Source organism: Amblyomma maculatum, chromosome 6, assembly GCF_055883805.1.
Source record: "Amblyomma maculatum isolate TAMU_Amacu chromosome 6, ASM5588380v1, whole genome shotgun sequence".
Taxonomy (NCBI): Eukaryota; Metazoa; Arthropoda; class Arachnida; order Ixodida; family Ixodidae; genus Amblyomma; species Amblyomma maculatum.
In genome coordinates this window covers 9465974-9481555 of record NC_139349.1, presented here as the reverse complement: position 1 = coordinate 9481555, position 15582 = coordinate 9465974, and the positions used below count along the sequence as shown (strand labels likewise).

General features: G+C 43.3%; 1 protein-coding gene across 2 annotated transcripts in view; it reads right to left on the bottom strand.

Moving 5' to 3' along the window:
- Wdr37 (WD repeat domain 37) overlaps positions 1–15582 on the bottom strand; it is a 151381-nt gene that overhangs the window by 2103 nt on the left and 133696 nt on the right. For both annotated transcript variants that reach the window (XM_084606025.1, XM_084606026.1), the window contains 7 exons: positions 13897–14085; positions 12945–13129; positions 11955–12003; positions 11637–11819; positions 9035–9173; positions 7090–7224; positions 917–1028 (listed from right to left, as the gene is read on the bottom strand). In XM_084606025.1, coding sequence (XP_084462151.1) covers positions 917–1028; positions 7090–7224; positions 9035–9173; positions 11637–11819; positions 11955–12003; positions 12945–13129; positions 13897–14085 — 992 coding nt within the window. The remainder of the gene's footprint in view (positions 1–916; positions 1029–7089; positions 7225–9034; positions 9174–11636; positions 11820–11954; positions 12004–12944; positions 13130–13896; positions 14086–15582) is intronic.

Sequence of the window (15582 nt, the reverse complement as noted above, 5' to 3'; positions counted from 1 at the left end):
TGCAGGTTCTAATATCTTGTAGAAAATAAGGACATATAACAGAGCTGTTGAGGTTTCTTGCATTCAGTTTACATTCATTTTTTCAGGTGCCAGCTATGGGATTCCAAATTGCAAGATAGGAGGAACGTTTTTATTTCAAAGAAAAACAGGCTAAAATTACCCACAGGCCATTACTTTCACAACCATCCTCCTTGACTGTAACAAGCATATTTTTCATGGGCCTAATGAATATCCCCAACTTCCATTTGATTTAATTGGGTTGTAACATTCGTTTGAAGTATATCCTGTCAATAGCATGCTTAGCTACAAGGACGAGTCAAAAATGATCTGCAACATACCTGTGACTTTCATTGCAATACAAGAAGGAAACTGAACTTAACATTATTTTTCAATAGCACCCTCTATGTTTTCAACGCACTTGGCTCATCGCTGCACAATCTTCCTGGTTTTTGGCTAAGAGGCTGACCAGCAAGCCACGCATGCACCGCGCCCTACGAGTTGTTTTGAAACCCATCTCGTACAGACTTTACAAAAACTAAGACTGTTGTGCATGCTTTCGTAGGCAGAACCATGAATAATTTGTAGTCTGTGTGCCACTTATCAATAGTCACTCCTCTGTCTCACAGAACCATTTCACGCGCACGATCAATGTTGTCATCATTTGTGGCCGTTGATGATCGTCCGACTCTTTCCTCGTGCGTAACACTCGTGCGACAATTTTTTAATCTTTCAACTCGGCTGGGACATGGAAGGATGGTGGTTCGAGTCCTGGCATACACACAATTTTGTTTTTCTTATTAATGAGAGCTCTGACCTCTTGAAATACCGTACACATCTCGCGACAACACACACTGTACACAGTTCCTATACGTGCCACTCATGAGGAAAGAAATGCTTTCTTATTAAAATTCCATACCTGTCTGCTGTTGCGAGGCAGCCTTGCAAGGCGAACACCAGACATGTCGTACAGCCTAACCTGCCGGTTGTCGTGTGGGATGGCAATGACATTTTGGTTGGAAACTGCAAGTCTGCAGCAGAAAGACAAACAAAAATCAGCTCAGTGTAGCCCAACTACACTAATTGATGAAAACCAAATAATTTCACTGCTGTGTGAAAATAAAATACAGTAAAACCTCGTTAATTCGACCCTCGTTAATTCAGAAAATCGGATAATTCGGACAGCCCATCCGGTCCCGTCAACCGCATTTACTTTTCTATGGCGCAAAACTCTCGTTAATTGGGACAAATTTGGCCGCCCTTCGGTTAATTCGGACAGGCAGCGGAGCTTGAATGTATGTGTAAAAGGCGGCCATGAGGGCGGCTGACGATGATGATGATAGTGAATGAGGGATAAGCCTGGCTACTATAGCACGGGTGGCGCTGGTGTTCAACCGAAATGTAACAGCACCATACTCATTGCTATAAACATCAAATGGGAAAAGGCACGATGGGATACTTTTTTGTTTTCTGCTGCTGGCCGTACGGCTGTACTTCGCCATTTTCCCTTTGTTTTCTTTGCGTGTGCATCGTAGAGCGCGCTTTGTCTCAGCTGTTGCGAGCGTGTCGTACGCAAGGTGTGCGCTTTTTTTTTTCGCGAGGTGTGTGCGTCAAGCTGGTGCTGAAGTGTGGACAGCAGTCCCCTGTTCTCATTTTTTCCCGTGGAACAAGCCCGATAGCGCTGCGTTCTTAGGCCCCCGCGATGGCTACTGCGGCCCCAGCAAAGCGGGCGAAGTACTGCAAAGCGAAGGTCTTGGGAGAAAAAGTCGAGATATTGAAAGCCGTAAAGGAAGGAATGCCTCGACAGGTCATCATGGCAAAGTTTAACGTGAAGAGGTCCACGCTGAGCTCATACATAAAAAATGAAGCTCAGATTTTCGAAGCCTACGACGGACAGAAGTTCAGCGACAAGCGAAAAAGACTCCGGACAGCAGCGCACCCAAAGCTAGAAGAGGCACTACTTCGGTGGATTTCTGACACGCTAAATGCACAGCTGCCCTTGAGTGGACCCCTCATCTGTGCACAAGCAGAAAGGTACGCACTAATGATGGACATTGAAGCCTTCCGTGCATCAGAAGGATGGTTTGACCGATTTAAGAAAAGGCATAATCTAGTCTTCCGTAGTGTCTGCGGCGAAAAAGGCGCTGTGGATGAAAGCGTCGAGAACGATTGGAGGGCTCAGCTTCCGAGGCGCCTTGCTGCCTATGAGCCCTGCAATGTATTTAATGCAGACGAAACGGCACTTTTTTACAAGGCTCTGCCTGATAAGACAATCACTTTTAAAGGGGACCCGTGTGTCGGCGGCAAGCGGAGTAAGGACAGAGTGACAGTTTTGCTTGCTGCGAATATGACCGGCACGGAGCGGCTGCCACTGCTGGTTATTGGGAAATCTCAAAAGCCGCGGTGCTTCAAGAATATAAAGCAGCTGCCGGTAGAATACCGAGCGAACAAAAAGGCTTGGATGACGTCGGAAATATTTCAAGCGTGGCTAGGACAACTTGACCGCGGCTTTTCAGTCCAAAAACGCAAGGTGCTGCTTGTCGTTGACAACTGCAGTGCACACAGCAATATGTCCGGGCTCGAAAACATTGAATTACTTTTCCTGCCACCCAACACCACTGCTTCCCTCCAACCGATGGATCAGGGAATTATTCAATACCTGAAGAGCCGGTACAGGAAGCAGGTGCTTCAACGTATGCTCTTATGCACGGAAGCTGGACGCAAGTATGACGTCACACTTCTAAGTGCACTACACATACTGGTGCATGTGTGGAGAGGCACACCACCGGCAGTGATCGCCAACTGCTTCCGACATAGTGGTTTCGGTGATAGCACCGACTCCATCGGTGTGAACGGCCTCGATGCCAATGAAGATGATGAAGACTACGAAAGCGTTCTGCCATCGAATGTTCGGCTGAGTGATTACGTCGCTATCGACAGTGACGTTGTCGTTGCTGGCCACCTCACCGACGGTGAAATCATCGCAGAAGCCTTAGGAAGCGAACAGCCCAGTTCTGAAGACGATGACGATGCATGCGATGAACTGCCGCATCACACTGTGACGGAGGCTGTTGACGCCCTGCGCGTTCTGGAGGACATTTGTGCAGGCTCTGCAGACAGCGTACGTGCACTGCACCATTTGGCAGAGGTGCGTAAGATAGTAGTTGCGATGCAAGTTTCTCGCACAAAGCAGACATCTATAACAGATTTTTTCAAAAAATAAAGGTATGTTGGTGTGGGACAGTTTGTTGCGTTTTTTTTTTGCCCCTCTCGATAATTCGACATTCGGTTAATTCGGACATTTTCTCCGGTCCCGCGAAATCCGAATTAACGGGGTTTTACTGTATACTAATGCGTGCAGGAGGAGTTTGGAGAGAGAATTTTCTAAAACAAAAGAGGCGCAGGAAAAATGTTGAGGGAAAGTACAAATGGGGTCGCATAATTTGGCAGTGAAGAAGAAAGAAACAAAATACAAAGCTTGGTTCTGCAGTGAAGTGCAGGGCAAGGGACCCAATAAATATGTTAATATTGGTAACATTTCAGTGCTTCCATTTGGATCTGCCAATTCTACACATCCTGGGAGTGTAAGTAAAAGAAGCTGCACTGTTAAAGAAGAAAAAAAAAAAGAAAAAACACTCCTTACTGACTGACACGCTCCTAACTGACACACAACACTAATAACGCGCCCCTATAGCTGTGGTTCTCAATTTTTCTAGATTCGGAGAATCTCAACTGCTTTTAAAGGATGGCGAGGAACAACGCACATCTTGGCTTCAATCTCCATTCCTTGCTGTCTAATATGCTTGCAAAAAGGAATGCTCAGTTAAATGGTACCTCAAGAAATGCCCAAATTCAACTAACAATAGCTGGTTGTACAGTGAAATAGTCTGCAGTAAATAATTGCAGTGTCCTCAGTCCCTAAGTAAGGCGTGTAATGGAACAGTCGGAGTTGGTTCATGAATGAATTTTGGAGCTCGTGGAACCTTGAAAAGCACTCGAACTCTGGGGTTCTGCAGAACTCTCTATGAGAACCTCTGTTCCAAAGCACAACAACGAATCCTGGGGTTGCACAACACCCAATTCCACTGAACCCAGAGCAGGCGAGGATGCCTGATTAAACTAATGTACCACACAGTGTTTTATTACACTTATGCGACACCATAAATATAACATCTCTGCCCAGGCCTAGCAAGCACCAAGCTTTGTGCTCTCGACTTTAACATCTGTGCAAAGTTAGCTTGATAAAGGCAGTTATTAATTTGATTGATGCTAGTTTGTGTCAGTTATTACTGCTAGCACCTGTACTATTTATAAGTTGTGTTTCTAGGTGCATCATTTGTCAAGAATAACCCACTGCTTTGCAGGTACATAGTTGCTGTGAAAAGATTAAGAAAACATCAAAAGAAAATGCAGTTTTGCAACATTCTGCTAGCAAATAGCTTAATAAAAAATTGCGCATTTCTGAATTCCTAGCAGTAACACATTGTGTCTGGCAACATGCCACGCAGTTGCGTGTGCAATTTGAAAGACTGCCAAAAAGCATAAATGGTGCTCTTCCGCTGGAATGTTCAGTGTAGGAATTCAGTGCACAAGACCTAGCTTGCAGCCCACATGAGTGTTCAATGCTGTCCCCACAGGAGCCTTGGTTTGTTGAGGAATGTTTCATGCAAACTATTCAAAGAAGGGCACATTATCAGACAGCATGAGAGGCAAAATCGGCCCTTAATTCGTAGTCCTCACCAGTATAGTTGTAATACTCACTTTATGTGCTTGGCTTAAACGATCTGGTCTGCTAAGTTGCAGCTAGGGTCAGACGCACAGTATCTGATGAACATCCGGAAAGACTTCCTGTTCCTGATTTTGGCAATTAATATTTTCATTCTTGGGCAGCGCCACAAAGCATGAAAGGAGGAGGGTAGCTCCTCACGCCATTAACATGATGGGGGTCAGTTCCTAGAGCAATCATGCACTGGCGCAGTGTATGTAAGGTTCCCATTTGCACTTGAAGTAGAGATCTTTGCACCCTGGACAGTGATCTGTGAGAATACAAATGTGCAGTTGAGAAAAACTAAGGCTCCCTAAATACAAGGCAGGCCTCAACTGTCACCTTTGACAGTTTTTCCACTCCAGGTGAACTTTAATTTAAGGACCTCAGAAATGGTCATCAAGGAGGGTAAGAAAAACAGTACTGATAGATACTGAACCACTCACTATTCTCCTGTAAATATTCTTTATCTAGCTAGTGTAGCACCAGAGGTACTGATGATTAAAAATGACCCTCTGCCTTTTCCCTCTAAACTTTTATGCAAGAGGGAGCCATAAAAGAATAAATATTACAAGTTGGGTTGTCGCCCTGCCTACAAATATGTCACCCATGTGCTTTCGGTTGCCACAGTGGGGCACTCACTCGCATTCCGGTGTTTGCCAACCAAAGTGTCTGCCACATCTCTCGTCAGTTTACGAGCTTTTAAGCTTTTATTGTGTCACTGATCATTAGCTCAAGCAGAAATTTTTACGGACGTCTGACAAGGTGGGCTTCTAGTTTTAGAAGAGCATGCTACTTAAACATGGCACTGAATCCTGATGGTGTGTGGAAGCAACACATCTATGAGGCTCACTGGACTCTTTTGGATGACAGTGGTGGCAAACCAATGATGGCTCTCCACTACTTATGACACATGCACTACATGAAGTCATATGCGACGATTAGGGCAAAAGCCTGGCTCTGCGGATCGCCGCAAAGTGTTAAATGTTCAAATTTAAAAAAATGACTGCAAATTAGCCAACTTAAACACCATTCCCAAGGCCCTTTAAGCAGCAGTTCTGCTCAAGACCTAGTCACACAAAACTATAGCCTCCACTCCTGTCAAACCTCCTGCATTTGGTGCCTGCTGAAGATGTATTGCTTTAACATGAATGGCTCAGCTTCAGCTAGCGCATATCTGTCGATGTGCATGAGGCTGAAGGGGTCTCTAATAAAGCAATCATGAACTATGCTGTGGTTTACCAAGGCGCCTCATCAGTGTCCCTAGCGTGTAGATTGTGGTGAAATGTTGACGAGGATATGGCACAGGACACAACAAGCAACCTCGCAGCCATTGAGACATGCATGGAGAGATGGCATCGTGTCCTCCCATCACTAGAGGTGCCAGCGTGCCCCTGCCACCATCCTATTCGCAGGCGTCGCTGGCTGAGCAGTCATGGGCCAAGCCATGTGGATCTGACTATTTCCATAGCTATCACTTCTTGTCACACGATCCGACTTCTCCACAGCACAGCGGCTTCTAGTATAAACTGTTGTTTTCCTAGCTGTCATTCCTGCACCGACAGCTGACCAGCATCATGGCACCTTTAGTGCCATCTCATTGTGTTGTTGCATTACTGCCACTGTCGATTGGTGCTTCCCGAGCGACATTACACCTCAACATGTCTTGCGTCGGCGTGAAGCTTTTGGTGTAGACTGTCACTGCCAATGCCTGTGAGGGGCTCTTTGCAAACGTTTCACAGCAGGAAGGTGCTGGAGAAACAGTTGTCTTTTGCACGTTCACAGATACAGAGAATTGAGCTGAGACTTCAGGCTGATCTCACAGTGACATTGTCACTATGTCACAACACCATTCAATGCAAGCGATGCTGACAAAGAAGCTGAAGACAGCCAAGAAACTGCATGCACAATAAGCATGCTTCATCTGTTCACCCAAGCCTAAACATGGGGCCTAATAGAGCAGTTGGAACATTGTTTAAGAGACTGCACTTATGGCAAATAGGCCCCCTCAGCAGCATGCACAACAGAAATTTGTGGCCCTATGTGAATAAAAGCTTCTGAATTAACCTTCTTTCACGTAGCAGCTTGGGCATCATTTTGTGTCTGGTCAGCAGAAATATTTAAGCAGTTTTCAATTAGGGTTTACTGCCTCTTTGTAGATGATTTTTCCATGGTCCCATGAAGTGCAAATTAACAAGGTTTCACTTTATATAAAAACAAGCAACTAATAGAAAGTCATGTGAAGAGTGTAATAAAGATGGAGAGCAAATATTCTACCACAGCATGCATATTTTGATTTTTTTGAGCACACAGGTAAAAACGGCTACCTGTTAACAGGCGAGTCAAGCCTGATTGTCGTAAGAGGTGACCTCATGTTCTTCAGGTCCCAGATCTTAACTGTGCGATCATCACTTCCCGATACAACTTTGTCTCCAGGTGTAAAAGCAGCAGAAGTCACAGCCCTGCACATGAAGAAACAGACATAACAGTCCCCGGTAAGGTTTTAAGAATGTTCTTCAAAAGCATTGTGAGCATTGCGTTATTAAAAACAAACAACTGCTGAAGATGTAGGTACGGCTGAGAGTAATGTGGCCAATATCTTGGCCTATCGTGACCTAGATATCACCAGTTGAAGAGATATTATGAGTTTGTATCGTGCCGTGCACAATTACAGCTGCAGAAGGCAAATGCTCATCTCTGAAAGCATGGGCAGCTGGACAAAATCGCTCATAAACAACCACTATAAAAAAACTGACGAAACTCTAAGTGTACAGTCGGTAGCATAAGTTTAAGATGCAGCTGCTAAGGAAAGAGATTCTTTTTTTTTTTTTAAGGCGAAAACATTTCTTGGCTTATGAGTGGCATCATCAGATTTTTTGTGTAGAAAGTGTGTGCAGAAATTATCCATCATAGTAATACTAGATCATAATTCCCCTTGTCTAGCATAAAAATGATGACAATGATAGTGCATTTAGCTATGATGCTGATGATGGTAACAATAGTAATGAGAACAACACAGTTAATGAAAACAGTCCTGTAAAGTGGTTTTCACCATTTCCGCCCTTAAGCTGACTCTTATCGGCTTAACAGCGGTCGTGTATCATTTTTATCTTTTTTTTTTTTAGCACTGCCTTGTGATCTAGTTGCCTGGTACTGATACTAGTGGTTAGAGCATACAAGCCCATAAAATCCAGGTATTCGGCTTGGTAACTTCATGGAAACAAAATTTCCCTTATGCATCCACATTCTATATAATTGTGCTGCCAACTATGCTAGGTTCTAAGTACATTACACGGTGCACTTACTAAAATGACAAAGCAACTGCTGCATAATGTTTTTCCATCTACATCATCTGCTAACAAGGAGATGCTGAATTCACATCTACTACTTGAAAAGCCTGGAAAGAGGGAAAAGTAATTTGAAAAAATTGCAGCTGATTTAGTTAAAGTGGCCAAATGTGAAGTATGTGTGCTAGCATGTCATGCTTCATTTCCCTTGCGGTTTGAGGCTAGAGCTTCAGGGTTAGGCCAGGGGTAGAAAACTTCCATAGAAGCCACTGTCCCTCATTTGAGACACTAGCGCCAATTTCTTTCGTAGCAGCCGGATCAAAGCCTACTGAAGCGTAGTATTGTTGTCCTGGCAACAACACCAAGCACAATTTGAAACACCACCGGCGAAAAAGGAGTATGTACGGATGCTGGCGTCTTAGACAACTCTGCCACAGCTGCAGCTTATCTTTGGTTAGTTTGTGGGGTTTAACGTCCCAAAGTGACTCAGGCTATGAGAAATGGCGTAGTGGAGGGCTGCAGAAATTTCAACCACTTGGGGTTATTTAATGTGCACCTACATTGCACAGCACAAGTGCGGCTAATATTTTTTGCCTCCACTGAAAGTGTCTGCTGCAGCTTATGCCGCACGCCTGCGAAAGCAGTCGCTTCTTTTTAAACATCAGTTTCCTTCCGGCCACCAGGTGTGGTGAGGTTGTGAAAACCGAAACTAGCTAGAGTTTCCTATTCTTTGTTACACTTCGGGCAAAGATAAGCTAATATGTAATTGGGGACATTAGTGGTAGCAAGTCCACTGGCACAACTTGACAATGTTTACAGCTGGGGAAGCATCAATGCTGGCTCAAACCTGACGCAGTGTTGGCACATTCTGATGCGAAATTGGAGGCAGATCACTGAGAACCGGGCAGAGATGATGGATGCTTCTCGCTTCTCAGAGCATATCAAGATCAAAATCAAGAACACTTCAGACCAAAATGCTGCTTACTCTGTGTGTCCCTGGAATACGCTGACTGAGTGTATGGGCTCCCTGAAGTCCCAAAGGCGGAACGTTGTGTCCTTGGATGAGGTCACCACCAGGCGTTGCGTTGGATGTGCACTGGTGTGGGTCAATTCTTGGTCATGACCTGCTCCCGAGCAGTGCATAGGCAAAGAAAGAGAGAAATGCCTGAAGTGAAGAGAATCAATACGACAAAAGAGAAGCAACCACAAAAGAAGAAAGCCTTTACAGTCACTGAACATTTCTATGGCAGCACTGGAAGACTCATTTTAAGTTGGAGCTGCCTATATTGTGTTACTGGCAATAATACAAAGTTACAGAAAGTGGCAGTTGGTAAATGAATTTTGCTAAAATATATTAATGCATGAAATCTGAATTTGTATTATCCCCATTTATATATCCCTTAAGTGCCCTCCATACTTTTAGAGCTTGTTTGAAGAGCATGTCCACAAAAGAGGTGGTTTTGCAACCGCGAGCAATATTTTATAGCAGCATACTGCTTTAGTTGATCACATTTTTCCATCATGAAGACATTCAAGTAGTAGAAGATACCATGGGAAACTAGGTATAAGTTTTATTAACAGTGAAGAAATGCAACAGTTATTAGCCGTCGCTGTTCACTTTTGGCCATGAGCTGAGATACCTTTTTATACACTTGCTACCATGTCAAGTCTGCAACCTAATTCGACACTAAAAAGCTTTAAATATAGATAAGTTAATGTGCTCATCCAGTAATTCTTTCTTTTATCCATACATACTTTAACATTATGACTATAGCAATACACAAGCACCCTTGCAACTTAAAGCACTGCAATATGTATGCCTACTCAGCACAATAAATGGGAACCAGAAAGAAATGAAAACACAGATGCTTAAAAAACAGGCATCAAGTGTGGTTAGGTTCAGTGAGCATGACCATTGGTATATACATCGGTGTTCAATTTTTTACATAAAATATTAGGAAAAACAAAGAGAAAAGCCGAGCATAAAATAAAATAAAGTTCTGTGAGACAAGAAACTCGTTAAGTTCACAATATGCAAGCAAAACATAGAAGACAAACGATAGCTTTATCAAACAAACTCTTTTCTTAATAAAGCTAAGAAGGGCTAGACTTCAATATCAGCAGATTCAGTAAACAAGCAAAACCTTGCCAATGCATAACAAATAGCTTAGAGCCAAGAGTCTTTCTTTTTTCCTGGCATGTGACATATCTTATGTTCTGCAAACTCTAGAGAAGAGGGCAAATAACTTTACATTAAAGCCACTAAACATTTCCATAGTTTCTAGGTGGAGTTGCCTATAGTATTGTGCTGCTGGCAATACAAAGTTATGGAATGTGGCAGTAGTTTTAAATCAATTTATTTGTAGTGTCTCAAGTGCAGTTCATGTATGCAGTTCTGTTTCTTTGCACAAAGGGAAAACTTGTTAAGGTGTTTTTATTTCTGCTGAGTTGATGGGCAGATGACGATTTTTGTTGCTGTATATTGTGATCTTCTGAAATGAGCTTGTCACCGCAAGCATAGACTGCTGTGTGTATGTGTGTGTGTGTGCATATGTGTACACATGTGCGTGTGTGCACACACACACACACGCATGCTTTCATGTGCATTTGTACACAAGTGTTTGATAAATCTGACAGCCTTCTTCTGTGAGTAGCAAATTCAATGACTGCAGAGGCCTAGGCGGAAATACTGCGTTTAGCTTCTATACCCTTCCTTGTGTACTTCCAGAGAATAATGAATATCAACTCAATTTAAACACAAACCCTTACTGTCAAAAGCAATTTTGGCAAACGAAAAAAAGTATTAGCTGAAGAGCCGCAAGAATTTTGAGGAGCAAGTATAGTAGGCATTCTTCAGCAGGCTTCATCATGACTGACATGTTTTCGGATTGAAAGGCGCTTGTAAATTTTGCTTGCTATACAGTGTTCCTTTCTTTATTCTACAAGTAAATATACGAGTTATAAGATTTTTCAAATGCTGCTTAAGTTTTCATCATCGTGATCATCAGCAGCTGCACTACACCCACTGCAGGGCCTATTCCACACCTCTCCAATTAACTCAGTCCTTTGCCAGTTGTTGCCAACTTATCCCTGCAAACTTCCCAACCCATTCACCCACCCAACTTTCCTCCATCCTGTGCTATGCTTGCCTTCAATATCTTGGAATCCCCCTTGTTATCCTTAACACCTGTCAGTTATCATACTTTCTCATTACATTACCAGATCCTAATTATACACCTGTATCACTTTATCTTGCCACTCAGTGATGATGACAGCCCCTGTAATGAGATAGTTACTCTGGCTTTTCCTTGATTTGTAGTTTATTTCTGCTAACCTTAAATTCTTCCTAGCTTGAAAAATTCACGTCCTATATATTACTTGCTTCAATCATCCATTATAAGTTTCATACACTTTAAAAACTGGCACACGCGATGAACAACACCACAGTGTCACAGGCATAAAATTCAGCTCCAAAATAAAGTTGTATCTCAAACAGGGCAAAACTAGCGTTGTCTCATTTTTGTTTGTGTTCATAGGGTAAAAAAAAATAGATCCAGTTGATCAGAAGGCGTGTCCATGAGACTCACCGACAAGCTGAATCACAAGCTCTCCCTTCTCCACATCATAGACATTGGCCGTTCGATCCCAGGAAGCAGTGATCACCTGGTCCCCACCCGACAACCAGTCGGATGCTATCACAACACTGCTGTGGCCCGTCAACTCAGTCAGCGGGCTCTTCATCACTAGGACATTGCTTGCAGAGTCAATGTCTGCAGAGTAAGAACATACCAAAGTAACAAAAGATCAGTACTAAAGTATTACTACTCTTTATTAACAGCAAAACAGCAATATGTGATAGGTATAATATTCTTTGTTAGTACAGGATTCTCAAAACATATACTGACCATCTTCTTTCTCGGAAAGGTCAACTTCATCTTCAGAAGAATGTCCTTTCTGGAAAACAACGAAAAAAGGAAGCATAAAACACAGCTGGCAACTAACTGAAGCCATACACTAAACAAAAAAGACGTGCCAGTAATTTTTCCTTGATCCTGTGTCAGCCAAGTGTCGAGCAATAATGGCTCTAGCCTTAAGAACAAAAACTAGACCATTCAAATGAGTTTGCCAATTTATTCGCTAATAAAGGTGCTAACCAGCCAGAGGCCAACTGTAGCGCTCTTTCTCTCTCATCGAATTTTAATGATTTTTGCGGTATGTTCTTTCTCGCTTTATGGTCATTTGTGCCTGATTTCGCAGTGTGGTGGCATTCTGTTACAGAGCAAATGAATTTTAAAATTTCTCATTCTGTGGCCTCAGTCAGGAACATTTCTACGGACAAGCAACCTTGCGTATGCGACGTCACTGGATGCAGACCTGTCGACATTTGTTCTGCTTTCACTCAAGGAGAAAAATTTGAGTTCACTTTTGGTCCTTTCTGACAAATAATGACCCAAGTTGTTGGCAGGACATGTGAAAGCTTTTGCGCATAGATGAAAGTTGGTGGGGAAAAGAGGTGCAATGCACAGTTCAAGAGTGCATTGCAGTCTGCACGCGGGCGACTGGCAATAGCTACAAAGTTTCATACTCGTTTCCCCTGAGAAATCCCTGGGTGGGAATTCGCTCCGCTTAAACGCTATTTTTTTTTTCCCATCTGAGCTTGGCATACGCAAGCCCATAGCATTCTTGGTTGGGTTTTATAGTGTGACGCAGATCTTTCGCAGCACTAAAATTATCCAGGGTTTAAACTGGTTAGATTAACGATACGTTATGGAAGCTCTGTTTGAATAATCTGCACCAATACACATAGGCTCCATGATCTGCTGGGGCCAGTCAACAGTGAGGCAAAATGGCATCTGTATGAACGCTTCTGAATTAAAACAAAAAGGAGATCTCACCACCAAGTCCAGTGCAGCCGCAGCTGATGTGGCAGCTCTCCAGATGTGGGCACTCTGGTCTCCGGAGGCAGTTACAAGCAGGTCTTGCGTGGGATGGAAGCGCACGGAGTTTACTGAGCCCTCGTGCCCTGCATACTGTACAATGCATTGGCCCGTCTGGATGTCCCACAGCCTGGCCGTGTGATCTGCATTGTTGTGCCAAACGAGAAAGCATGAGGGCAGGACCCAAGGCTAGTTTTAAACTTCCATTTTCTCTCTCTAACCCACAATTATTCTGTTATGAACACAGGCCCTAAAACTCCTTAACATTATGTACTGTATAATCTGCATAAGGACTGCACACGGTACAGCGTGCCGATGAATTTTGTAATCTGCTTGATTTAATGAGAGACGCTGTCGATTCTGTTCAAACGATTAACAATTAAAATCAAAGGATGAACCCATGGACCCGAGACCTGCTCAAATGCTAAAGAAATATTTTACTGAAAATATCTTGTGATGGCAGCCTGCACTTATATTTAGTAATGAGCTTTGTATAAGAAAACTAGAATTCAAAATATGACATGGTAATATTGAGTCAGCACTGCACTCATATGTCAAAAAAAGGGGGAATCAACTAGCCCAGAAGCAAATTCTTCTGTAAGCAAGCAAGTTGTAACTGTGATTGCCATGAAACCTTATGTAACTGACCAGTACCTGCCCATTGGGAAATAAAACCATGATGGCCAAATGAGAAACATACACTATCCCAAAATGTGGGCAGCTTTGTATGTATTTAGCCCAATGATCAACCAATACAAGCTTCGGCTTATGCAATGCTATCGGTATTAGTGGGAAAAAGTATAGGTGCTGTTGCTGACCTATTTCATAACTCCTTGCACATCCTTTTCATAAATGCAAAAGCAATGACCTGGGCACCAAGCAGGTCCAGAATGCAGACCGTGTCACTGACCTGCCGATGCTGTAGCAATAACTAGGAGTCCTGAACGTGAGGTGCTGACTTCCCAAACTCCATCACGGTGGCCAAAGTAGCTCACAGCCAGTTGGCAGCTCAGTGTGGAAGTCTTGAAGCTTGAGACAATGCGACTGGTGGAAGCCTTCAACTTGTATGTGCTCTTTATTTTCTGTGACAGCTGGCTCGCTGCAACAAAAACAAAGTAACACTGTCATGACAGCTCTTGGAATTTCCAGGCCCATGTCAAATGTGAAATGGCTTGCCTATTGATAGCTACATTTCAAAAGGCAATAAAATCTCTGAAAAATAGAGGCCGGTTACTCTGCATTTTGCGTCCGTACAATCGTGCCAAATGGAGAAAAAGAAGTGAAAGAGAGTGGTGTAGCCCTAGCTAAATGCAAGTTTGACATGTGAAAGCTAGACATTCTTTTGCACCAAATAGGCTTAATTAGGCCATGGCTGGTCTTGAGTGGCAGTAGTGCACGCTTTCGTATGGCCTGCACTGGCCGCAGATACAATGGAAGCCCTTGTAAGCAAGTTACACGCCACACTCAGCCGCCATTAGCAGTGTGATGGACCTACCCCTCCCTAGATGCTCGCTTTTGTGGCAATGGCCAGTAAGCACGTGCTTTCTCATCTTCAAGTTCACGTTTGTGAGATTCTTGGTACCAAACTATGCCGGATATATAACATATATTGGAGACACACTACTCCGATTTACTTTGCATTATGATCCCTTGCAGCATGTAATCTGGACGTGAGGGCTGGTTCCCGTTGGAATGAACAAGCTCTTAAATTTAACGAGCTTAAGGGAATGTGAGCATAAGAAAATGCAGACTCAATGGGCGCACGCTTTGCCTTCCTCTCTAGTCACATTGTATGCGCAGACTTTGTCAAAGGGTGTGCTGGCTCATAATATTTGTGATGAATGCCACACCAATAGACGCAAGTCAATTCTTCTGGCACAGCTGAAAAATGACATGTATATGTTTTTGATATGATATGACTAATATGAACTGCCAGTGATCAACCTAAACATGAATTCCCTTTGCCCTGAAAATATTTAAGTTCACAGAGTCAGCGACATCCCAAATTTACTCATTCCATATATTTATGTCGAAGTTATTCAGACAACATCGGAAAACAGAACACGATTTCATTATTTCCTAAAGTGCACAACTTGTGTTAAAACCCTATTTTAAAACCCAATTCTCAGTCATACCTTTTTTGCATCACAAACACAAACAGCCAATTAGCAGTGCACTGAGCATAAGGTTATCAGCCCCCCCTGCTTCCTTCATATTAAAAGAAAAAACAAAAAACACACCCTTTAATCATCGAAATGTAACAATAAGGCTGCAGATGCATATAGGGCCTGCAATACAAGCAATGCATTAGTGGTCTAGCAGGTCTGTTCACCACTGGAAACGGAATGGTGCATTGTCTGCTGCTTTCATAGCGTTCATTGTTCGATGTGGTGCATCGCATTCTCCCAGCCAGTTTCAATCAGTAATCGACCCTGGGGAAGTAACAGTTTTGCCTGCATGGAGTATCAAATGTGCAGTAGCAGCGGCATCATTTCATATTTGAACATGTTTCTGACTGCACGTGTCCCTTTTTCTGAGGGCGGCTTCCCCATGCCTGTTGCAGAGTCAGGGTAGTCAATGACCAACTGTGGGTTCC